General features: G+C 28.9%; 1 protein-coding gene across 1 annotated transcript in view; it reads left to right on the top strand.

Moving 5' to 3' along the window:
• Dpp10 (Dipeptidyl peptidase 10) overlaps positions 1–25332 on the top strand; it is a 1604019-nt gene that overhangs the window by 1409432 nt on the left and 169255 nt on the right. The window contains exon 23 of the mRNA XM_089594726.1: positions 3904–4115. Coding sequence (XP_089450852.1) covers positions 3904–4115 — 212 coding nt within the window. The remainder of the gene's footprint in view (positions 1–3903; positions 4116–25332) is intronic.

The raw sequence follows: 25332 nt of genomic DNA, 5'->3' as shown, positions 1-25332 counted from the left end.
AATTTATATAAATATCATTATCAGATTTATCGACAGCCATGTAAGTATCATGATCTATGCTGTCATATATTTTCATTTCTTCTTTCATATAATTTAAAATTTTACTATGTAAAAAGTGTGTGTATTTGTTATAAGAAATAACTATAACGATATTGATTAAAAAGTAAATATCTTTAACAAAAATATCGGAACAAACATCAGTTGTTTTTCAATTATTTGGTACTTGAAATGATTTAATTTTTCCTTCTCCAATACGTCATAATAATTTTGAAAATGTTTTGTCAATTAAACACTTATTGATTTAAAGTCTTCTAATACGATACTAGGACCAAAGATATGATAATTCAATAATTTTTTGTACAGTCATGCTTTTATTTCTATACACTTAAACTGGAGAAATCTGTCTGGAATTGCCTTCTAAGACAATCAATTTATTACCAAAATGGATATTTGTATCACATAAATCACGTAATATTCTTTAACAATTTATAAAGCTTTTGAAGGATCGTAGAAGCCTCGTCTTATACAACTCAATCTGCTTCTTGCAATTTTTTTTTTTTTTTTAGATTCAAATTCTTCAAATTCTAAGAACGAACTTTCTACATTGTCTCAGTCTTATGGTAAACGAAATGTTTTATGACTGGTCATTCCTTTTGAAAGTCATACTGATGCTTTACCAGTCCATGTCATAGATAAAATTTTTTTCACGAAAAATGAAATAATAAATTAATGTTTCATGTAGAAACATTTTTCCTAAGCCACCTGAGCCATTAATAAAAAAAATCTTATCTGTTTGTTTACATATAATTTTGAAAATCTTGATTTGATCTACATTTAATTTAGTATACACTGAATTAAACGTTTTAGTACAAAATCAATTTCTTTTATAGTATTTTTTTCTTTTATATCGTTTTTTGTTGGTGTGGGTAAATTTAAGTTTTCAAATGATTTGTCTTCTAAATGTAAATTTTATTTTTATGTAAAATTGTACGATTTTAATTATTGTCCATAAAATCTCTAGCCTATTTGACTTTTTTTACCGGAAACACTATATGATCGATAAAGTTATTTAAAATGTTTTTCAAATTTATTTCCTTAGATGTTTTCTGCGATTATAAACAAGGCAAAAAATTGTCTCATGAAATTATAAAAAGGTATTTATTAAATTATCTCTACTTCTGTTTCGAATCTTAAATGACTTTACGAGGATTTTTTAATTTTTTTAACTGTAAAACGCAAACTGAAAATAATGAAGTATTAAACTGATTAAAAAATTGGGGGGTTGGCAAGCAGAGTGCGCAGGGGGCAGAGCCTTACTAGTGTGTTTATTTTAAGTTTCAGCGATTTCTCAGTTGATGCCTGCTGAATTTCAATTTAATTCTCCATTCAAAATCGAAAGAAATCGCCGAAACTTGAAATATAAAAATTGAGAAGTGAGAGTTGCCGACACCTTGGCAGGTAAATTGGTAATGCGCTTTTCCTATAAGAAAATGATACAGGTGTCTAACTGAGGCAATTCAACATTGTGGTACAACTAACGAACACACTTACTAAGACAAAGAGTTCCTCAGTGGTGAGCTTACGACATAAGTTGGAAGACTCTGACACATACCTGTGAGAAAATAGTCATGAACGTCATAATCTGGTAATTTTTTAGGAAACTTTAAAACACTGTTTAAAAGTATAACAATATGATTTATGCGAAAAAAAGATCTTATAACATAAAACTATCATTTATTTTACTGAACGAAAATGAGAAATATCTATTCTAAATTAATTATTATCCAAAACTCATTCTTCAGACAATTTTAAAATTGATGTTTATGTACATTCTTTTTGTTCTGATAATATGGAAGGTATGTGTAACAGTTAGGTTTTTGCGTGAAAAATTTTATTTGGTCCATCTCGTATTATTTTCAAAAAAAATTGACACGTTTTTTTTCTTTTTTTTTTTTAAATAAAAAATAGTATTTGTCAGGTCTTTTACCGTATGATCTTTATTTAAAAACTGGAGCAATCCTTATGTAAATAAGAAATTCAAGTATACGTGATAGATTGTGCAACCGAACACGAATGAAAATAAAAGTGAATTTGAATTTTTTATTAGTATAATATCAGAGCAAAAACAATGATGAATGAATACAGGAAATTCAAGTTATTATACAAAAAATGGTTATTCTTTATACTAACCATTGATACCATAGAGAAAACGATTCCTCTCGGATATAGCATTTATTTAAGCACGAGGACACAGATTTGAGGGTATTTGTAATAATTTGAGAGATATGTAAGCGTAAAATACGTATTGCTAGTAAATGTTAAACGCAAAAAGGATTTAAGTATTCGCATTTATTTAAAAGTCAAATTTGTCCATAGTTGTGTAAGGCTACTGCCAACAACTATAACGTGTATAATTTTTTTGAAAAAAATTCAAAAATTCTATCATTGCACATAAACATAACATGTTATTTAAGGCATATATATGAAAATTTAGTGTACTAATATAATAATATTTATTGAATAAAAACATCGCACTAGGATCCTCATAATCAATAACAGCATAAAAAACTCACATTTGAAACAATTTACATAAACAAAGTTTAATATTGTTAATTTATCAAAAAAAAGCTCTTCATTATTATTAATTTCTAAAAAGTTGATATATTTGCGTAATAGGCAGTGCAAAAATAATAGACATCATTCTAGTGGGGGGTGGGCTCTAAAGGATCGTAGGAGGTCTGTTGAATGGCTTAATAGAAAACCAAGTCTACAAACATAAAGCAAAAAACAAAAAAAATTTTTCTTATTTTCTCGGGAGTTAAGGGTAATCCTGAAGTGGTACCTGGGAGGATTTTGGTGGGGGGATTAATGGAATCCTAACATTCATCACTATACAATAAAGTGATAAGTGATAAAAAGTAACAAGATTACCTGGCACGCCAATCACACTATGATGCGGATGCAGCAGCCATTTGGGGGGGGGGGAAGACAGCACATCCAAAAATGCAATAGTGGCCATATAGTAGAGCAGCAAGTTGAAAAATCCAACTGTACGTTCCTAAATCCAAGTTATCATCCTTGGAACTTTCTATTTTTTTAAATAAGTGTATGTAAGCGGCTAACATTCTAAGCTTCTTATTTTAAGTAAGGAACTCTAAAAAATTTTGTTTCTAAATAATTTAATTTATAAACAAATAAATACAAGTACATACAAAGCATATATATGAATTAATGAGGCTTATTAGGCAATAATACAGTTATATTTAGTTATTTATGTACAACAAAAAGAAGACCAAGCTGTCAGGCATTCTATGATTATTTTTAAGAGTAACAAGAAAAAGTTAAGTAAAAATTTATAGTGTTTTAGTTCTATTGTATGGGCAGTACTTTATTAATTTTTTTTGGGGGGGGGGGCAGTATGCAGGATCTTGCTCTGTAGCCCACTGATTACATTACTGGACCTTTATTGCAAAAGTACAAGAACTGTTCATTTAAATACTTATCCAGAAATGTGTTTTTGATGACATCTATTTAGTTTGTGTTAAAAAATTTTTTTTATTGGACCAAAATGATTTCTTACTGTTTACTTTTACTCACGTGTATCGCACCCCTCGCCTTTCTTTAAAGTTTGATTATTTCCTATTAGACAGTAACAGAACAAACACTTTTACAGAAACTATTGTAACTTGTGATTTTATAGATTAGTTAAAGTACTTTGTATGTAATAAATTAGGAAACAGGTACTCAATTTTACTTATAAAAAAGTAGAATTCTTTAGGGAGAAACTGAAATTCTTAAACATAGATCTTACTATACATAAAGCTTGATTATTATTTATCATTTTATTTCTCATTAATTTTTTATAATAAGTTAAAAAAGATTATGTACTATCTTATGTTTAAGATTCTGCTTATGCTGAAAGGTTTATGGGCTCCCCTAATATATCATGGAATCAGAAAGGTTACGACGAAGCTGACTTAAGTAGAAAAGTAGAGAACTTACGAAATAAAATGTTTTATCTTGTCCATGGATCGGCTGATGATAATGTCCAACTTCAACAAACAATGATTCTTTCTCATCATCTGGCAGAAAAAAGTATTTTATTCCGGCAACAGGTACATATACCATACAATTTATAAGACATTTATGTTACTTTCTATTGATTTGTGATATTACTAGTATGGAAATACCATGCAAAAATTTAGATTCTGACTAGAGAAAATTTAAACCAAATAGTCTCCTTTTTGAGAAGGTAACCGCAATCCAGTATAGTTACATCAATATATTGACAGATTACCAGACAGCCAATTTGAACTGACTTCTTGGAATATTTTTAATATGAATATTCTTCGTTTTTATGACACTGCTGGTAAAAATAATGTAGTACTATTCTAGACAAACGATGTTTTATTGATCTCGCTGTTTCTTTGTTTTGCGAAAAATGAAAAATTTTGTCGTACGTAATCGTTTTTATAATCACGTGAGTTATTTAAAGCTAAAGAATAAAATTTATGGATATACAAGCACTGTCATAATAAATCAAGACATATCTGCGATATTACCACGTACAGTTTATAATAATCGCATAGCTTATTGCCAGAGCCAATGATCATTGAATTAATTAAGCTGCCAAAGTTCGAAAAATCTTGCTTCGTAAGGGTGGACAATAAAAATCTTCTTATTCTAACCTTTTGATAGACAACATGTTATGAAATTTTTCTTAACTTTATAAAAGTCAAGTCCTAGTTTTTCAAATATTATAACAAGATTTTTTAATTAAGTGCTATGTGGCTCTTACTTCTGCATTATATCTGCATCCTCGTTATCTTACTAGATTAACGTTATGTAAATACGTTTTGAAATTGTGTTTACGTAAGTCAAATATTCTTTAAAAAATTTCTGTTATGAGAAGGCGAAAGCTAATGTCTTAAATATTATAGCAACAATTTCAAATAAAGTGCTATGTACCCTTACATCTGAATCATATTTGTATATTGATTATCTTATTAAATTAACGTTATGTTTACGTAAGTCAAATATTCTTTAAAAAAAATTTTCTTTTATTAACGTTACCAACAAACAGTTAATATGTGTAAGGAGGCATTGTTTAAACTATAAATTTGTTCCGTTTTACTCAAAATAATTAATCCATCATTATTATAATACCTTCAGTATAAATAAGCATTTAATTCTACCATTAGTATTTGCGATCACCGAACACCCTAATTTCACGTAAGCGTCATTCCATGAAAAGTAATTAAGTGTATAAAAATACTCGTAACACATGCCTTTAGCATTTTCTTTGCATGACAGGTATAGTTGCATAAAACTTTGAAACGGGTAAAGTCTGGTCTGACAGCCACTTACTTTAATCATTATAGACTATAACCGAGTCATAATCAACCGATGTCACCAATGTTATTATTCTCATTAAACTTGCATGCATCTCATCATAATCGTAGTTGTTGTCATGCTGGAAAAGATCTGCTGGCCATATGATCACCATTGATTCGTGTTATACACTGAAACTACTACTTGCATAGCAGCAAGTACGTAAAAAGCAGCATGAGCAAGTATTTGTACATCAGCAGCAGCAAGACGAGAGAAATTATATGTAATGTATGTAGTTGGTTGGCTATATAATAAAGAACGCACAGTATCTAATAAAGGCATTTATTGAACAAAGGTACGCAGGTGAGCAGATCGAGATGTGCATGCTGGGACGGCTCACGCAACTCTAACCTATAGGCTAAGCAGTTACCGTATAACTATACGGCTGTCGTGGGTGGTCTACGGCAGTGTGCGCCATGTATACTAGGATTGCTGGATTGGTACGCATATGAATATACGCACCAACACAACAGTATCTGCACACCAAGTAGCTGCGAGTACCAGCAGCAGCAGCAGCCAGTACTTGCATCGCAAAAAAAAGTACTTGCACAGCATTGGAATGCTATGATATTCCACTTTTTCCATTTTGCGTAACAGAGAGTTAGAATTCTTATTTATGGCTCCTAAGATTTGATACCTTATTTTCATAACATAAAAATTTCTTTCTCAATAGTTAGCAAGTATGTCAAAAACTAATAAGCACTGACTAAGATGACTTAAGACTTGCTTATGGCTTTCAGCAGAAATAATAATGCACCCATACAGAATAATTTTTTCGTTTGAAAAATATCTCTTAAACTGAACAACTGTACGTGAATCAGCAAGTGGTTACTAAACTTCGAGAAATACTGCTATTAAATCCAAAAAAATGACAAAATGTTTCATAGTAAGCAATTCTCATCTTTTAAGCAAATTTTTTATTAAAACCAATTTTTAACTTAACAAAAAGCTGTTTAAGGAAAATTAAAAAAAAAAAAAAAAATTATTATCCTTTTAACTCAAAGTCTTAACTATTGTATTTATAAAAAATTAATATTACTGAAAGTAACTACTAAAACAAGATTTAATTTTTCAATTTTTTATCTAAATATCTACCGTTTTTTTTTGATCCATACAAAGTTATATTTTATGTTTAAAGTATTTAATATCATTTGTATTCCAATATTACATATTTGTTAAAGTGTATAAGAAGTGATCACAACTTATTCAGGTGTGTTCTCAAACTTATAACTCATCATGTAATTGCTACCTAACAAGTCAACATTTTTTTTTAACGCTACGTACTAACTAAATTACTTGTACTAATTGAGATTACTGTCTGTGAATTTAAGCACAAGACTTTTTACATGTTGATTTCTCTTCTAACTATATGCATGTGTATTATGCATATTTATACTAGTGTTTTTAATATTAGTTAAATACTTCATTTTTTCACTTTGTCTTGTAAAGTTGAAAAAATACACAATGTTCAAATAGAAAATTTTGTTAAAATTTGCTAAGTTAAAGTAAAAGTATTTTTAAATAATAAAAAAAAACATTGATTCATTTGAAAATTTTAAAAATAATTTGAAGTTGACTTTACTTTCCTCAAGAAGCCTTGATTCAGGTCATCATGACATATTGAAGTATCACCATTCTAATACTAACAGTGAGTTTAATTTTAAAAAAAAGCTAACAAATAAATCAAAATGAAAAAAAAGACAATGATACTTTAAAAAAAATTACGACAAAATTAAATTATTTAAAAGTCATTTTATAAAAATAGTAATTGTAAGTGCCAGATATGTATTATTAAAAAATATTTCATATTTTGAAAAGGTTTTTGAAATCATTCTTTCAAAATGTAGCATTAAATGATAATTATTTTAATTTTATGACACAAAGTCAAACTTATGCCACTGCAATTGAAATCTAAAGTCTTGTAAAAATGTTTTATGTGTACAATAAAATAACATCACACGTTATAATAATAATAATAAGAAGAAGAGTGATGATAATAATGAAAGCAACAAAAATAATTATAATAATAAAAACAAGAATAATAATAATAATAATAAGAACAATAACTTTACTGTGTTACAATTTAATTTATCTAGATTATGTTACAGACTAAATTTAAAAAATGTTAGTCCTCTTTCATACGTCAGAAGATTAACTTAACAGTTTTTTACATATATAAATTACGATTAACAATATTAGACTAAACTAGTAAAGAAATGTATTTAAAAAATCAAGACTTACATGCTATAAAGGCTTATAAAATGCAGTAAAATATCATGTCAGATATATCAGAAACTTTTGAAAATAAAGATGAAATTGGAGTTACGTGCAATCCTAAATGAAAGGAATTGAGAATGTTTCTGGCTAACTTTTTAAAAGAAGCAGTGTCAATTTATATACCAAATACAACCGTTTACCTATTCCACACAAAATTACAATTAATTTTAGACAATATATCATGTAACAACTTTTTTTGTGATGTATGTGCTTATGTTAACAAAATGAAATTATAAAAATGTGGAATAATGCATGTATATTCACTCATAACATTACATTTTAGTAATAAAATCATTACTCCTGACGATATAAATTACATAATATCCGCTAAGTTACATCTGCTTTTTTGTAGACGTTATCTACATACAGTCATAATATATGGGATGAAAGACAAAGTTAATAAAATAAAAGAATTTATGATAAAATATACTTACCATGCATATAACAAGTAATGATAACTTACAAGAATATTTAAGAAAAATCACATATTATAAAGAGTAAACCATCTTAGTAAATCAGTAATTTGAGTACGTATTAGGTTCGAGTACAATAATAAATTTTGTTTGGTGCTCGCACATGTCCTACGAGATCAGAAAAAAATTGCATCAACACACCAGCACAATTTTTTTTGTAAGCCAAGAACCACGTTTGTTATAACACATAAAAGTATAACTGTGAAAAATTAATTATCAAAATTTTGTTTTCTCATGGTTACTTTCAAACTAACGTGGTAGTTCTTTATTCTACGACAGTCATAAGTTTTTTGGTTAAATTCTTTTTTTCACTCTTTCTTATTATGTACTGTAATAATAAATAATAAATTTTTAAAGATGCATATTTGCAGAAAGATTAACGCCAAAAAAATTGACAGTCATAAAACTACTCTATGAGTACTAGAAGCGGAGATAAAAGCAAAAAAACTACATTAAAAGTTGGTACCTAACCATAAGTTTTTAAACAAATTAATAAAATCAACTTTTAATGGGGACAAAAGTATCTCTTCTGTATTCCTAGAGAAATTCTGGAGAAAAATAACCAATTTTTTCTTTACTTAAAAACATAAGATTAAATCGTATTTTTTGTTTTTGGTCAATAAACTAAACAGCTATTGTTAAAGCCTGTACAATATGTGAAATAGTACAGGTCGTGAGAAGCGCGAAGAGACTAATACGTTATATGTCAAGTCAAGTTATACGTATATACTTCCAGCAACCGCTGTAAACGTCTAGGCATACCTGGAGTGCTGTTAGTACGCAGCGTAGGAAGGAGGAGCTACTATCTGAGTACAACTGAAGGCCAATAAAAAGAGAGCCATTAGGTCCTTCGATGTGCACGAATAAAGAGAGAATGGACTACTTGCGGAAATATAACTAGCTATATTACGATAGTGGGGTCAGAATAGAGTCTTGCTACACTTTTTTTGGTCCAGCTCCCATTCTTCCAAAGCTCGTTACGTGAGAATAAGAACTTCGTTCTAATAATGTAATTAATAAACCTTTTTAAAAACTGAAAAATTAATGAATAGTGCACCATAGCACTACTTGAAAGGTTGTATAAAATTTTGCTAACAAATATACATGAGTAAAAGAATTATTATAAGTGTGGTTAAAATTAGTTAAAAAAATCTAGAACTAATATTGGAGCATTTTTAAGACAATGTGTTTAGAAATTGTAAGGGGACTTAAGGGCTTTCTTACAGTATAAAAAGTGCATGAAAAAAAGATGCAAAAAGTAATATAACTAAAAATGACATAAATACTAAAATAAATTTGTCTCAAAGATGTGGCTGAAGGGTATCAAGAGAGACATCTTTTAAATTGTATTGGAATATACTGTGATTGGGATATAAAATTTGGAGGGTGGCAGAAGGGAGCAAAGGAGGGCTCAAAAAATTGTGTTGGGTTGTACTTTTATTAGGTTACAATAGTTGGAGGAGCGGTGCTTTTGTTAAAATATACTGTTATTGCGTTTTAAAATGGGAAGGGGGGGCAGAGAGTATTAAACAAAATTCTGTTATTAGTTTATAAATTTGAGAGAGCTGGTTGGGAGTACGAGGGGAGCAGAACAAAAATTTGACTAAATCAAAGTAAGAATAATACTGACAATATAGCTTATTGCTTATCATATTCTTTGTTTACACTATTTAACGTCTTATCTTTCTTATTTTTCAATTTTACTTCAGTTTTAATTAACTCGTCACATAGTATATAGTAAAATTTTTTTTTTTCCAGTGTTAATGTTATAAAATAAATTTGATACCTTTTCTAACATTTCATAAGATCTAACGCTTAGTTAATCTAACTTTTTCCTGTATAGTCTCTTTTCATTTTTTACATGTACATTATCTTTGGTGTTAAAATCATAATGCTTGTGATTTTCATCAAACAATTTTTAATTACAATCGTGTGATTTAAATGATTTTTGTAATACTAGTTCTTTGTCTTTTAACCATTCAATCTCATTTTTTTTTGTTTTCAGTTTATTTGGTAAGATGGTTACGTCCGTGCCATCTAGTAGGTATCTTTGTACATCACCAGTATCTAAGTGTTTAGTATTGTTGTATTGATGTATTCATATATATGTTGTATACATTCTCTTATTTTCGTAGTCCATGCCCTTTCATTTCCTTTTTTTTATCGATCTTACGTCTTAGTTTGTTGATTAGTGTTAGTTTTAATCTTTCGTTTAATCTGGTTAAAAAGTAATGCGTTTACTGCTGTAAAAATTAATTTTATTTTGTTTTCTTTTAAAAATTCTTTAAATTATTTTGAATTGATTCTTGGATATTGGTTCGTGAAAATTATTCTAATTTTATTTGTTGTTATGATATTTTTTACTAATTTTTTAAGATTGTTAGCATTCTGTGTTTTCGAAGTTGAAATAACAGCGTTTCTTCTAAAGTGATCTACCAAACGATATAGGTATTGCCTTGTCGATCTGGATCCTCCGAAGCCGCCAATTGTATCTATTGACATCATGTCAAACGGTCTCATCGCAGGCCCTAAGTGGGACAACATGCCAAATTTTCCTTGTCCACTTGATTTATTTTTTACGCTTACTTTGCAGGTTTTACAAATTTTTGTGATATTTTTTGTTAGATTTATTTTATAAATTAAACTAATTTTTTTCGGTAGTTGCCTGATTCCTATGTGACACAGTCCTTCATGTATATTTTTCATTAGTTTTTGCTGTATTTTTCAGATAAAACTATTCAATTTGTTCGATTCATTCTTTTGTAAAAAATTCTTTAATTAAATTTCGTTTTTCAGTTTTTAATTAATTATTTACTTATAAGTCTTCAATTATATTTTCTGTTTTTATTAAATTAATTGTTTTTAAGATAACTTGTTTCTTAAATTTCTTCTGTAGTATGTTCCGGATTTCTACTGAAACAATCTTCTTTTGTATTATTCGATTCTGGTATGTATTTTATTATAAAATTATATTGCGATTAATAGTAAGTTAGTTACCTAGCTCCTGGTCAGTTCTTGTTTTTAAATTCAAATTTTCGAAAGGCTTATGATCTGAGTAAACAACAGACTCTTTTGCTGTAAGCCAGTGTTGCCAATATTGAATAGCCCTTTTTGCAGCTAGACACTCCAATTATATCGCTTTATTTCTATTGAGTTTTTTTTGTAATACTATGAATCTAACGACAGCAGGATATTGCAATATTAAAGTATGACTCCAACGGCAATGCTGTCCAACGGTCTTTATTTATTTATTAAAGCAACGTTTCGGCCACTTTAGAATGAGGCCCTTTTCAAGCAAATTATATCACAGTATACAGGCTTTACGTGATCGCTTACATTTGTCGAGATCTTACTTAATTGACTGTAGCCTGTAAACGACTCAAACATACTGATTCTATTGAGTTTCTTTTGATTCTTTTGAAAAATATGCTACTGGTATATTTTTGCCATCACATTGTGTTTGTTTCAAAATTCTTTCAATGCCTTTAATATAGGCATCTGTGTAAAGTTTAATTAGAAGTTTGTAGTCAAATATTTCCAATATTGGTTATGTGCATAATCATTCTTTTATTTTTATGAAAGCATTTCCACATTTTTCTGACCATACGAATTTTACGTTTTTTCTCTATAAATTATAAAAAGTTTTAACATTCTTGCACTTTTTAGAATAAACTCATGATAAAAATTTATTTTCCTAAAAACTGTCAAATATTTTTTTGTCTATTTGAAGTGGGGAAATTTTTTATCAATATCAAATGATCCTTAACTGGTTTAACTAAATAATTTTCTAATTTGTGTCCAAGATACTTAACCAAGTTTAATGCGAATAAAGCTTTCCTAAATTTCAGTCTAAGACCCTCGTTTATTATTACTTTTAATCCTTTGGTTGTGTGCTTCATGGGCTCTTTAAAAGATTTTAAAAATATTAAACTATCGTCCAAATTATGTCCTGTGAAATCTGTTAGTTCGTATTTTCTTGTTGAATATTGCTTAAAATTCTTTGGAATATTGCTGGTGATGTTTGTAAACCAAAAGGTGAACCAGTCTATTAAAAGTGATCACTTTGTGTTATAAATGCTGTTTTGTTTCTATCTTCTATGCGTAGCGGAATTGACGAAAATGCAGAGTTTATATCGAATATTGTGAAATAAGAACGGTTTTTTGTATTTATTATTAAGTCCTCTACAAGCGAAAATGGTTGAACTTGTGGTACACTAATTTTATTGAGTTCTCTAAACTCTATAAAATCTATACATAGCCTGGATTTTTTGTTTTCACCTTTTTAAAGCTAGTGTTACAGGGGCTGCAAAAGGACTATAGGATTTTTTTTCAATTTCTCTTTTCTCTAATAGTTTCGAAATTTGTTCTTCTATTTTTTTTGTCTTCCATTGTACAGTTATAAGGTCTCTTACTACAACATTTCTTTACTATTAAATCCATACGAGCCTCGTAATCATATACCGTACCAATATCGTATTTATCTTTGGCAAATGTTGTTTTAAATTCTTATATAATGTGTAACATTTGTTTTTTTTTTTTTTTGTACTTATCCTACTGTAACATGTTCGTTACAATTAACTAAATATCTTAATGCTTCTTTATTTTTATTTTGTAAATTATTTTTTAATATCTTTAATTTCTTCAATTTCTTGGTCTTCTTTTTGACTTAGTTGAAACTTTCGAATCATATTTAGTCCTATTAAAAATTTTTAAAATATATATTTTCTACTACGTATACTTCTACATTCTCTTCTTTTTCGAAAATTTTTATTTTTAATGTAATCAAGCCTTTTGACTTTTTTACATCATTGATTATTTTTGTACACGATTGTTCCCAAACATCTTTTTCTTCTTTTATTTTAAGCAATCTAGCATTTATCAAAGAGATTTGTGAACCTGAATCATACACCCCCATGAATTCGATCTCATCCTCTATTAATAGTTTAATTCTCAGTAATTGTGTGATATTGAGTTTTTTTGATTTGTGTTTAATTCTACTTCTATAATTGAACTGTTCTTTATATTTTTAGTTTCTTTATATGTTTTTTTTCCACCATCTCTTGTTTTCAACTAGTACATTTCTTCAACATGATATCTAACAACTTTATTTAAAGATTCACATATGCTGCATAATCATTTTTCTTCTGTCTTTCTTCTGTAATCAGATCTGTTATCTTTGTTTTTCGAAACATTTTTTCACCATCATACCTTTATACTTTATAAGTATATTAAACAAATTAATAGTACCTGCAAGTTCCTCTCTATTCAGTTTGTTTAGGATGTATCCAGGTTAGCGTGCTGTAATAAGAGAAATTAATGTAATAGGGTCTATTTCCTTCTTTTACATCTATTAAAAGTTTTTCCTTTCTCAAAGCATAGTCAATGACTCAAAGTAGTCTTTCTCTGTATTTAAATCTTAAAGTATATGTTACTGTATTCCATCCACAACTAGAGAAGGTTTCTAGAAATTTTTTTTTCCAGTCTTCCCATAGGAAGATAATACTTTATTTAGTTAAGATAGAGCTGTACCAACCTAGACAGGGCTTACACAAAAACATTCTAAATATTTTTATTTTAGATACATCTTCTACTGCATCCATCCTTCAGCATTCTTTTTAAAAATATCCATCCATTGTTTAGCATTTGACTTTCTACTCGTAAATTTTTCAATTATAAATTTTGCCCCAAAGTGTTTCATATTTTGATGCCCCCCCTTTTTTGTGTTGTTTCTACCAATTTTTCTAGCATTATATTCAACTTATTATCTTGCAATGGATTAGTCATAATTTTTTTTTCTTCAAAATATATATCATCAAATTGTATATTGTCATCTGTATCAACATAAGTTTTCTTTAGTTCTGCATCCATTGATATCCTTATTTTTCTACTATCATATCTGGTTTTCAGACTAAATTTTGTTTCATAAAGATTTTCAGTTTTCATAACTTGCTTATGATGATGTATGAACTAATAATCTTCTGATATAATATGAGTATGACCTGATTTAGTAGAAATTGAGGTTATAGCTAATATATTTTATTTTTTGTCAGCTGCTGATATTATTTTTAATTTGAATAAGAGTTTAATCATTTCTAGTGTTCTTTATTCTTTTTAACTAAAACTGTCATTTTATAAGATATAATTTCAAAGAATGAACACAAACTTTTTTCTCTGTAAGCAAAGTATAAGTTTTATTATTTTATGAGTTATTATTACTACATACCAATGTACAATGTCTCATCTGTAAGCTAAGAAATAACAATTGAAGCTTATTGTTCATCATATTCTTTATTTACACTATAAAACTTTTCATCCTTTTTATTTGTAAATCTTACTTAAGTCTTAATAAACTCGTGTTATCTTTAACGTAACCTCTACTTTCTTTGTCTTCTACATATCTCTCGATACAATATTCTTTAATCCTCTTCTATAAGTATTTTTGACTGTCACTAGATTGCCACAAAATTCAAATTCAAATTTTATATATATATATATATATATGTACTAGCAGCCCCCCGTCTCGGCTTCGCCCGAGACTTACTAAATAAAACACCGTAGTGTGTTAACATGTAATGTGAAACATTTTCAGTTAAAAATTTTACACATATTCCTGATACATCTTAAAACAAAAATCTTCTTATTAAAAACATATTTTTTCGGAATCCATATAGTTTATTTAGTTAAATAATAGGGTGTAAAAATTCAAAAAAATTATTATGCTGAAAAGTACCGTGCGTTCTTTATGCCATAAAATAATCGGTGGCCATAAGAAGCCGTTAATTAATAGTTTCTTTCGTGTAATTCACGAAAAGGGCTAGTTTTTAAAGCTGTTAAGATTTTAAGCCCCCAAAAAATTTATATTAAAAAAAAATTTTTTTTCTCATATCTCACAACTTTACTACCAGAGCAACACAGTCCTGGACCTTAAACCCTACATTTTTATTGCCACAAAAACACAAATACATTTTCTACTCATTAAAAAATCTGAAGTAGGATCTTTAAAAATTTCAGAGATTGCTGTGAGGGTACAATGAAAAGCTGATCTCTCACGTAATAAACTCTTTAGTTGTCGATTTTGACGCTGCTGTTTCAATCTCGATAAATTTTTTGCGTCAGTTTCTTGACGCCTAAGTAAAATTGTATTTATTAGATGCACTTAAAGTTTTTCTTCCGATTCACCTTCTTGCGACTTTTGGCATGCTTAAAATTTTTGTGACCCCTAAAGTGTGTTTTCTGTCAACTTTGTTAAGTTCTAATGTATTTGTTGGCAAGGTAGTTCGACGTCCGATGGCCCTAAAAAAGACCGGTGAGCTTTTTGAGTTAACTCTTTCTTGACTGCAGTTAACAGCAATTGTGACTGCCTGGATACCTCAGGGTGATCTTCTCTGGCTTGCTGTTGAAGACCCAGACTGATTGGGAGAAAAATTACGAAGTCCGAAGCTTTGGGGCTAGTTGTAGTGCTCTTTCCCAACGTCTCTCGGTATAACGTCAAAGACGTTGGTGTCTAAAGCACCTTTTTTAGTTGTAGATTCAGTTGTTTTTGTGATCTTAAATGGGGAGATTGGTTAGTGATACTTGTCCAGTGGAGGTTGTCCCGTTGGCTCAAGTTTTTTTTCCTACATAGCTGTTATAGGTTTGCCCAACGCAGACATTGGAGAGGATCAGTGATTCCTGGTTAAATGCTTAGAGTCGAGAGGGTAGTATAGGGTCGTTGGTCACCGGGTTTTCCAGCCTTGCAAAGAACAACTCCGCAGGTGACGTCTGCTAGTGAATGGCTGACTTGGTTTAATAGTGCCCGTCCTTAGTTAATATAGTCTTTTAGTCGACGAATCGCTTCCGGAATTGGTAATAAAAATGTATTTGTTGGCGAGGTAGTTTACACTTAGATGGATCATAAAAAGAACCGATAAAATTGATAATTAAGTTGGGAACGTAAATACTTATAATGGCGCTAAAAAGCGCCAGTGGTGAAACTTCCAGACTATTCTTATTTCTGATGATGAAGAGCTGGCTGCGGTTGCTTGATTCTTACCCTGGGAGTCTCGATGTGCGGAGACTGTGATGGAGGAAGGTACGCTGCTGACCAAAGAATATCTCATCTTGGGTCGTTCCCTGGATAACTATTTGCTCATTGTTAGACGGGAACATGTGGATAAGCGCATTGAAAACGCGACGACCAAGATGGTAGCCGTTGTGGCTGCCCATGCCCCTCAGGGCTCAGAGCTGTTTTCCCTTGCTTACATTTGTAGCCACAAATTCTCTAACTGCACCAGGTTCCCGGGATGGTGAGTCTCCCTCACAACTCTGATGAGTTAAACCAGATTGTGCTCTAGCTACATATGTCTCCTGGAATTGTGGCAGCGATGGCATCGGTTGGAATAAGTTTTTTTTTTTTGATCGTACTCATCGAGTTTCAGGGTACATGGACACCTAGGTCCCTTTTCCCTCAGAGAAGAGTGTCGTCTGTAACCGGGATACTTAGCTGCAAGACTATCATAAGCATTCTCTATGCAGCTCGTTGAATTGCCGAAACTCGACTACAACACTATGGAGACGCTCCAGCCTATTATAACCACACTTATTTAATTATGTTGCAGGTAGCTTCGATCTTATGGCGACGCCACCTAGCGCATTTTACTGAACTAAAAAAAAAAGCTGGCATATTTTTGCAAAACTTTGAACTCATTTTCTGCTATTGTTATTAAATTTTTTAAGATAAAAACTATGCTAAAACCATCTAGGAAGTATCATGAATCAGTGTGCAAAATTTAAACGAAATTGGCTCAGTAGTTTTCGCGTTTAGCGATTACAACGGTTTTAGCGCTTCTGCTCTATATATTAGTAAGATTTCTGTAGTAAATAGTTATTTTAAAAGAATTCAGCCTTTCATCCCCTTCCCTTTCCCTTAAACCCCTACTGCTACCCCTATTCCCACAACTTAAGGCCTTTTGGTCAAGGACGTTCCTCGAAGCAAATTTGTTTATTTTAGGGTCAGTTTTATTCTTTAGGGTTTTTTGTCATTTATACAGTTTTTTTTTTTTTTTTTATATTAGAGTGCTTTACGTCTCGCTCCTTTTTAATAAGGGCACTACTATGGGCACTTGGCACTTGAGAAAGGGACAAGGAAAGGGATGGGAGGCCTCCTATTGCTGGGAGGGGGGTAGGGGGTAATTAGGCAATTTTTTCTGTGACAAGGTCGCCTAAACCCTCCCCGAGGAGCATTGCGTGGTGAAAAAGCACATGTGAGAATCACAGAGGTACTTGCCCGAAAAGTCACACTGGCCGGGAATCGAACCACGGTCCCCCCCACGTGCCAATCCACGACCTAGCCGACCGAGCCACCGCGTGCTCATTCATCATTTACATAGTTATTCCAAGAGAATTCAGCGTCTAACCACCCATCCTTTTCTAATTTACCACCCATCCCTTACAATTCATACCGTTTTGTGATCAAGAATTATTGAAGTTTATTCGGTTGTCGTGGGGTCGGTTGATTTTTCGAGGAGTGAATTGCATGTGCTGCATAAACCACGGGTACAGAAGGGTTTTAAGGATTTATAGTTGCTTAGAAGAAAATTCCAGAAAATAAGAAAATTTTTAAAATAATATTATAGATAGGCAACTATTTATGCGGTGTCTAAAATTTTAAGTCGATTGGAAGTTTATTAACGGTATAAAAAGTCGTAAAATTGCATAATTTTAACCACTTAACTAGTTTTCATGGAGAGAGCTAGTTGTATACGCAATCAAGCCGCGATAGCTTTGTTTGTTAGATTAAAATTCTTATAAAAAACAGCCACACATTCTTGATAATATATTACGTTGACCGATACCGGGCTTACAGGGCAAAAAAAATATCTACAGCGCCAAATGTACAAGCATAGGGAAGTCTCCCCCTATTTTCGTCCATCCTTACCTCACTTTTTAACAACTTTAACAGTTTAGAAAATAATTGCGTTTTGTTCAGTTGTTAAGAATACAATTGCGTCAATCGATTAATAAGAGTATTGTACAAGAGACTTTGATACATTTTCCAGGAGTCTTGATCATGTATTATAGTAAAACTTTTCAAAACAACATCCTGTAATAATACACAAGAATAAACTATTCATGTACTAAACTAGTAAGTTACTTTGAAAAACGTGTACATTATGAATCTATGCGGGCGCTAAAATAGAATTTTTTATTATAAAACTTTTAGCATTACTAAAAAATTTTTATAATACATTGTTTGTTTACTATTTTTTATGCATTCTTTAACAACTTTTTTCCTATTACCAATATCTAATAAATGCAATAAAAATTTTTTGGATTTAATGTGTACTTTTAAACGTTAGATTTGAATTATATTCCAAATTGTTAAGTATTTAATAGTCTCTTTTATTATGTTCAGTATATTACCATACATAACTACAGGTAGAGTTTGACGAAAATAGCGTTCTAAAATTATTAATTCGCTTCCAAACGGTGTGTTTGCAACACACAAACCTCTTAGAGTTCTGTCAACTATTTCAAACGCTTTTCTTGGTATTATAGAAGCTTTGTCCCAAATTATGACATAAACTTCATGTAATTTTTTTTTTAGATTCTAATCCTAAAAATTAATTTTTAATTGAATTAGAATTTAATGATAATCTTAAAGTTCTGTGGCTTGTCTTTCTTTTTGGTGATAAAATCGAAGCTGTACCCTTCCAAGCAATGTATAAAACTTTCCTGTTCGGTAATGGTAAAAATAAAATAGTATATTATCGTTAGGTATACAAAAATGTTTCTTGAACCGACAGGACTGTCAATAAAAAAAATTTTGTTTTAAAATTTTTCTGAACTTTTTTAGAAATCAGTTTCGATCGTTATTTAACTTTAAAAATATTTCAAACAATTATGCTTTGTCAATCTTATTTTTAGTTGTGTGATTAACAGAATTTTATTCTCTGTGTGTGATTGGTTCTGGTAAACTAAAATCCATGCAAGATTTCTCATTAGAATTAAAAATATTGTTCTAATGTAAAAGAGCTGTATTCTCATTATCTTTACAGTTTTTAACGAAAAACTTGTTATTTCTTAGCCAAACTGTATTTTCTTGAAAGTTCTCAGATATAATGAACCATGCAATAAATTACGTAATTAAAATGGTAACATTACAATATGTATACATAAATTTGTGGCTATTTACCCCCTTTCGCGCTTCATGGACCACAACCCCCATTTGCAGTTTAAACTTGATTAGTGCAATAAAAAAATTTCTCATTTTTAGTTTTTTTTTTTCTACAATCTTGTATCGAAAAGTAACCCCGTCATAAATATCAACGTATTGAATTTCAAGATAAAATATTAAAATATGATATTTTTTGTAATTTAGAAATTAGGAAGATAACAAAAAAAACGAGATTATTTGCATTACTTTTCAAAAACTAATTTTTATTAGAAGCTGGTCTTTGCACCCTATTTGCTTTTTCACCATCACAGTGTATTGTATGAAGTAACTTAAAAATACTATATACTTATTTACTATAAGATATTTTGTAAGCTATAAGAAAATGTAATTAAAAATCAGTGTCTAACATGTTAAGAGACATATTAGTTATAACACAATTATAGTAGTTTACCATCACTTTTACAAATAAAAATAATTTAAAAAAAGATATTTATTAGAAATGTTCTAAGAAAAACAAATTTTAATGAAAAACAATTTCAAATTAAAATTCCTTTTAATTAAATTCAGTTTTTTTTAATGATTATATCTTCTATATACACTTTTATGAAGACGTTTTATAGCTTCTCTTCAGGAAAAATTGAACTATTTGAGTTTGATTGTTTTTTCAATTATTTGTTACTAATAAAACATAGTTTTGATAGACTATCTTGATGTTCTTTCATATGACGATTGAAATGTTTTCAATTTCGTATCACTATTTTGCGTATTTCAAACAGAGAAAGTTTTTTATTGTGTTTTTTAAATAAATTTTCGATGCGTCTTCCCCTTAAAAAAATACGAGGCAGTATTTGCACTTAAAAAAAAACAAAAAATGATAAGAAACAGAAGCTAGTAATGTGATGCTACCATTTCAATAACGTACTTTTTTGGTGAAGCTCATTCTAATACAAAAATATTCAAGTTAATACAATTTAGCAAAAATATAAAAAATTTTCAGTTAAGCATTGTAAAGATAATAAAAATACACCTTTTTTACTTTTAAATAGAATTTTCAACTAAAATAAAACATCTTAAGTTAAGTAATGATTTACACTTATTTTCAAAAAAGTTACAAAATATTGAAACAAAATCTTGTTATTGATAGCCTTAGTGAGTGAGACTTTTTTATGTAAAAACTTAATATATTATTTTGTTTTGATAAACAGAGAAATTTTATCTATGGCCAAGATAGGTGTAGCTTTAATTACAATATCAAAAGGAATGACGGGCCATAGAACTTTTAAATTACCGTTGGAGTTTATTTCAATTAAAAATGTCCTGTTGTAGGATTAGAATTCAATAAAAAAAGCTAAGTCAAGTTGATGTTATAATTTGGGACGGAGCTTTTATGATATTAAAAAAAGCGTTAAAATTAGTTGACAAAACCCTAGAAGATTTATGTTATAAAAACACACCGTTAGAAACGAACTTATAATTTTACAAGGTGATTTTCGTCAAGTTCCACCTCTAGTGAAATATGGTAATGAACTTGAAATAATAACTTTGCACTTGAAAAAAAACAAAAAATAATGAAAAACAAAAGCTAGTAATGTGATGCTACCATTTCAATAACGTACTTTTTTGGTGAAGCTCATTTTAATACAAAAATATTCAAGTTAATACAATTTGGCAAAAATGTAGAAAAATTTCAGTTAAGCATTGTAAAGATAATAAAAAAACACTTTTTTTACTTTTAAATAAAATTATTAACTAAAACAAGACATCTTAAGTTAAATAATGATTAACACTTATTTTCAAAAAAGTTACAAAATTTTAAAACAAAATCGTGTTATTGATAGCCTTAGTGAGTGAGACTTTTTTATGTAAAAACTTAATATATTATTTTGTTTTGATAAACACAGAAATTTTATCTATGGCCAAGACAGGTGTAGCTTTAATTAGATTATCAAAAGGAATGACAAGCCATAGAAATTTTAGATTACCGTTGGAGTTTGATTCAATTCAAAATGTCCTGTTGTAGGATTAAAATTCAATAAAAAAAGCTAAGTCAAGTTGACGTCATAATTTGGGACGAAGGTTTTATAGTAATAGAAAAAGCGTTAGAATAAGTTGACAGAACCCTAGAAAATTTATGTAGTAAAAACACACCATTAGAAACGAACTTATAATTTTACAAGGTGATTTTCGTCAAGTTCCACCTCCAGTTAAATATGGTAATGAACTTGAGATAATAACTTTGCACTTGAAAAGAAACAAAAAATAATAAAAAACAAAAGCTAGTAATGTGATGCTACCATTTCAATAACGTACTTTTTTGGTGAAGCTCATTCTAATACAAAAATATTCAAGTTAATACAATTTGGCAAAAATATGAAAAATTTTCAGTTAAGCATTGTAAAGATAATGAAAATACACCTTTTTAACTTTTAAATAGAATTTCCAACTAAAATAAAACATTTTGAGTAAAATAATAATTAACACTTATTTTCAAAAAAAATACAAAATTTTAAAACAAAATCTTGTTTTTGATAGCCTTGGTAAGTCTAGTGAGACTTTTTTATGTAAAACTTTAATATATTATTTTGTTTTGATAAACAAAAAAATTTTATCTATGGCCAAGACAGGTGTAGCTTTAATTAGATTATCAAAAGGAATGACGGGCCATAGAAATTTGAGATTATGTTGAAGTTTAATTTAATTAAAAATGTCCTGTTGTAGGATTAGAATTCAATAAAAAAAGCTAAGTCAAGTTGATGTCATAATTTGGGACAAAGCTTTTATGATAATAAAAAAAGCGTTAGAATTGGTTGACAGAACCCTAGAAAATTCATGTAATAAAAACACACCGTTAGAAACGAACTTATAATTTAACAAGCTGATTTTTGTCAAGTTCCACCTCTAGTTAAATATGGTAATGAACTTGAGATAATAACTTTGCACTTGAAAAGAAACAAAAAATAATAAAAAATAAAAGCTAGTAATGTGATGCTACCATTTCAATAACGTACTTTTTTTGTGAAGCTCATTCTTATACAAAAATATTCAAGTTAATACAATTTGGCAAAAATATAAAAAATTTTTAGTTAAGCATTGTAAAGATAATGAAAATACACCTTTTTTACTTTTCAATAAAATTTTCAACTAAAATAGAACATCTTAAGTTAAATAATGATTAACACTTATTTTCAAATAAGTTACAAAATGTTAAAACAAAATCTTGTTATTGATAGCCTTGGTGAGTCTAGTGGGACTTTTTTAAGTAAAACCTTAATACATTATTTTGTTTTAATAAACTGAGAAATTTCATCTGTGGCCAAGACAGGTGTAGCTTTAATTACATTATCAAAAGGAATGACGGGCTATAGAACTTTTAGATTACCGTTAGAGTTTATTTCAATTATAAATGCCCTGTTGTAGGATTAGAATTTAATAAAAAAATCTAAGTCAAGTTGATGTCATAATTTGGGACGAAGCTTTTATGATATTGAAAAAAGCGTTAGAATTAGTTGACAGAACCCTAGAAGATATATGTAATAAAAACACACCGTTAGAAACGAACTTATAATTTTACAAGGGGATTTTTGTCAAGTTCCACCTCTAGTTAAATATGGTAATGAACTTGAGATAATATCTTTGCACTTGAAAAGAAACAAAAAATTATAATAAAAAACAAAAGCTAGTAATGTGATGCTACCATTTCAATAACGTACTTTTTTGGTGAAGCTCATTCTAATACAAAAATATTCAAGTTAATACAATTTGGCAAAAATGTAGAAAAATTTCAGTTAAGCATTGTAAAGATAATAAAAAAACACTTTTTTTACTTTTAAATAAAATTTTTAACTAAAACAAGACATCTAAAGCTAAATAATGATTAACACTTATTTTCAAAAAAGTTACAAAATTTTAAAACAAAATCGTGTTATTGATAGCCTTAGTGAGTGAGACTTTTTTATGTAAAAACTATATATATTATTTTGTTTTGATAAACAGAGAAATTTTATCTATGGCCAAGACAGGTGTAGCTTTAATTAGATTATCAAAAGGAATGACGAGCCATAGAAATTTTAGATTACCGTTGGAGTTTAATTCAATTCAAAATGTCCTGTTGTAGGATTAAAAGTCAATAAAAAAAGCTAAGTCAAGTTGACGTCATAATTTGGGACAAAGCTTTTATGATAATAGAAAAAGCGTTAGAATTAGTTGACAAAACCCTAGAAATCTTATGTAATAAAAACACACCGTTAGAAACGAACTTATAATTTTACGAGGTGATTTTCGTCAAGTTCCACCTCTAGTTAAATATGGTAATGAACTTAAGATAATAACTTTGCACTTGAAAAGAAACAAAAAATAATAAAAAACAAAAGCTAGTAATGTGATGCTACTATTTCAATAACGTACTTTTTAGGTGAAGCTCATTCTAATACAAAAATATTCAAGTTAATACAATTTGGCAAAAATATAAAAAATTTTCAGTTAAGCATTGTAAAGATAATGAAAATACACCTTTTTAACTTTTAAATAGAATTTTTAACTAAAATAAAACATTTTGAGTAAAATAATGATTAACACTTATTTTCAAAAAAAATACAAAATTTTAAAACAAAATCTGGTTTTTGATAGCCTTGGTAAGTCTAGTGAGACTTTTTTATGTAAAACTTTAATATATTATTTTGTTTTAATAAACAAAGAAATTTTATCTATGGCCAAGACAGGTGTAGCTTTAATTAGATTATCAAAAGGAATGACGGGCCATAGAAATTTTAGATTATGTTGAAGTTTAGTTCAATTAAAAATGTCCTGTTGTAGGATTAGAATTCAATTAAAAAAGCTAAGTCAAGTTGATGTCATAATTTGGGACGAAGCTTTTATGATATTAAAAAAAGCGTTAGAATTGGTTGACAGAACCCTAAAAAATTCATGTAATAAAAACACACCGTTAGAAGCGAACTTATAATTTTACAAGCTGATTTTTGTCAAGTTCCACCTCTAGTTAAATATGGTAATGAACTTGAGATAATAACTTTGCACTTGAAAAGAAACAAAAAATAATAAAAAATAAAAGCTAGTAATGTGATGCTACCATTTCAATAACGTACTTTTTTTGTGAAGCTCATTCTTATACAAAAATATTCAAGTTAATACAATATGGCAAAAATATAAAAAATTTTTAGTTAAGCATTGTAAAGATAATGAAAATACACCTTTTTTACTTTTAAATAAAATTTTCAACTAAAATAAAACATCTTAAGTTAAATAATGATTAACACTTATTTTCAAAAAAGTTACAAAATTTTAAAACAAAATCTTGTTATTGATAGCCTTGGTGAGTCTAGTGGGACTTTTTTAAGTAAAACCTTAATACATTATTTTGTTTTAATAAACTGAGAAATTTCATCTGTGGCCAAGACAGGTGTAGCTTTAATTACATTATCAAAAGGAATGACAGGCCATAGAACTTTTAGATTACCGTTAGAGTTTATTTCAATTATAAATGCCCTGTGTGTAGGATTAGAATTTAATAAAAAAAGCTAAGTCAAGTTGATGTCCTAATTTGGGACGAAGCTTTTATGATATTGAAAAAAGCGTTAGAATTAGTTGACAGAACCCTAGAAGATATATGTTATAAAAACACACCGTTAGAAACGAACTTATAATTTTACAAGGGGATTTTCGTCAAGGTCCACCTCTAGTTAAATATGGTAATGAACTTGAGATAATATCTTTGCACTTGAAAAGAAACAAAAAATTATAATAAAAAACAAAAGCTAGTAATGTGATGCTATCATTTCAATAACGTACTTTTTTGGTGAAGCTCATTCTAATACAAAAATATTCAAGTTAATACAATTTGGCAAAAATGTAGAAAAATTTCAGTCAAGCATTGTAAAGATAATAAAAAAACACTTTTTTCACTTTTAAATAAAATTTTTAACTAAAACAAGACATCTTCAGCTAAATAATGATTAACACTTATTTTCAAAAAAGTTACAAAATTTTAAAACAAAATCGTGTTATTGATAGCCTTAGTGA

The sequence above is a fragment of the Copidosoma floridanum genome, unplaced genomic scaffold (assembly GCF_036245765.1).
Source record: "Copidosoma floridanum isolate Cflo_tuat_1 unplaced genomic scaffold, Cflo_Japanese_pri ptg000021l, whole genome shotgun sequence".
Classification (NCBI taxonomy): Eukaryota; Metazoa; Arthropoda; class Insecta; order Hymenoptera; family Encyrtidae; genus Copidosoma; species Copidosoma floridanum.
Note: the sequence above shows the minus strand (reverse complement) of the source record. Positions and strands in the feature narration are given on the sequence as shown.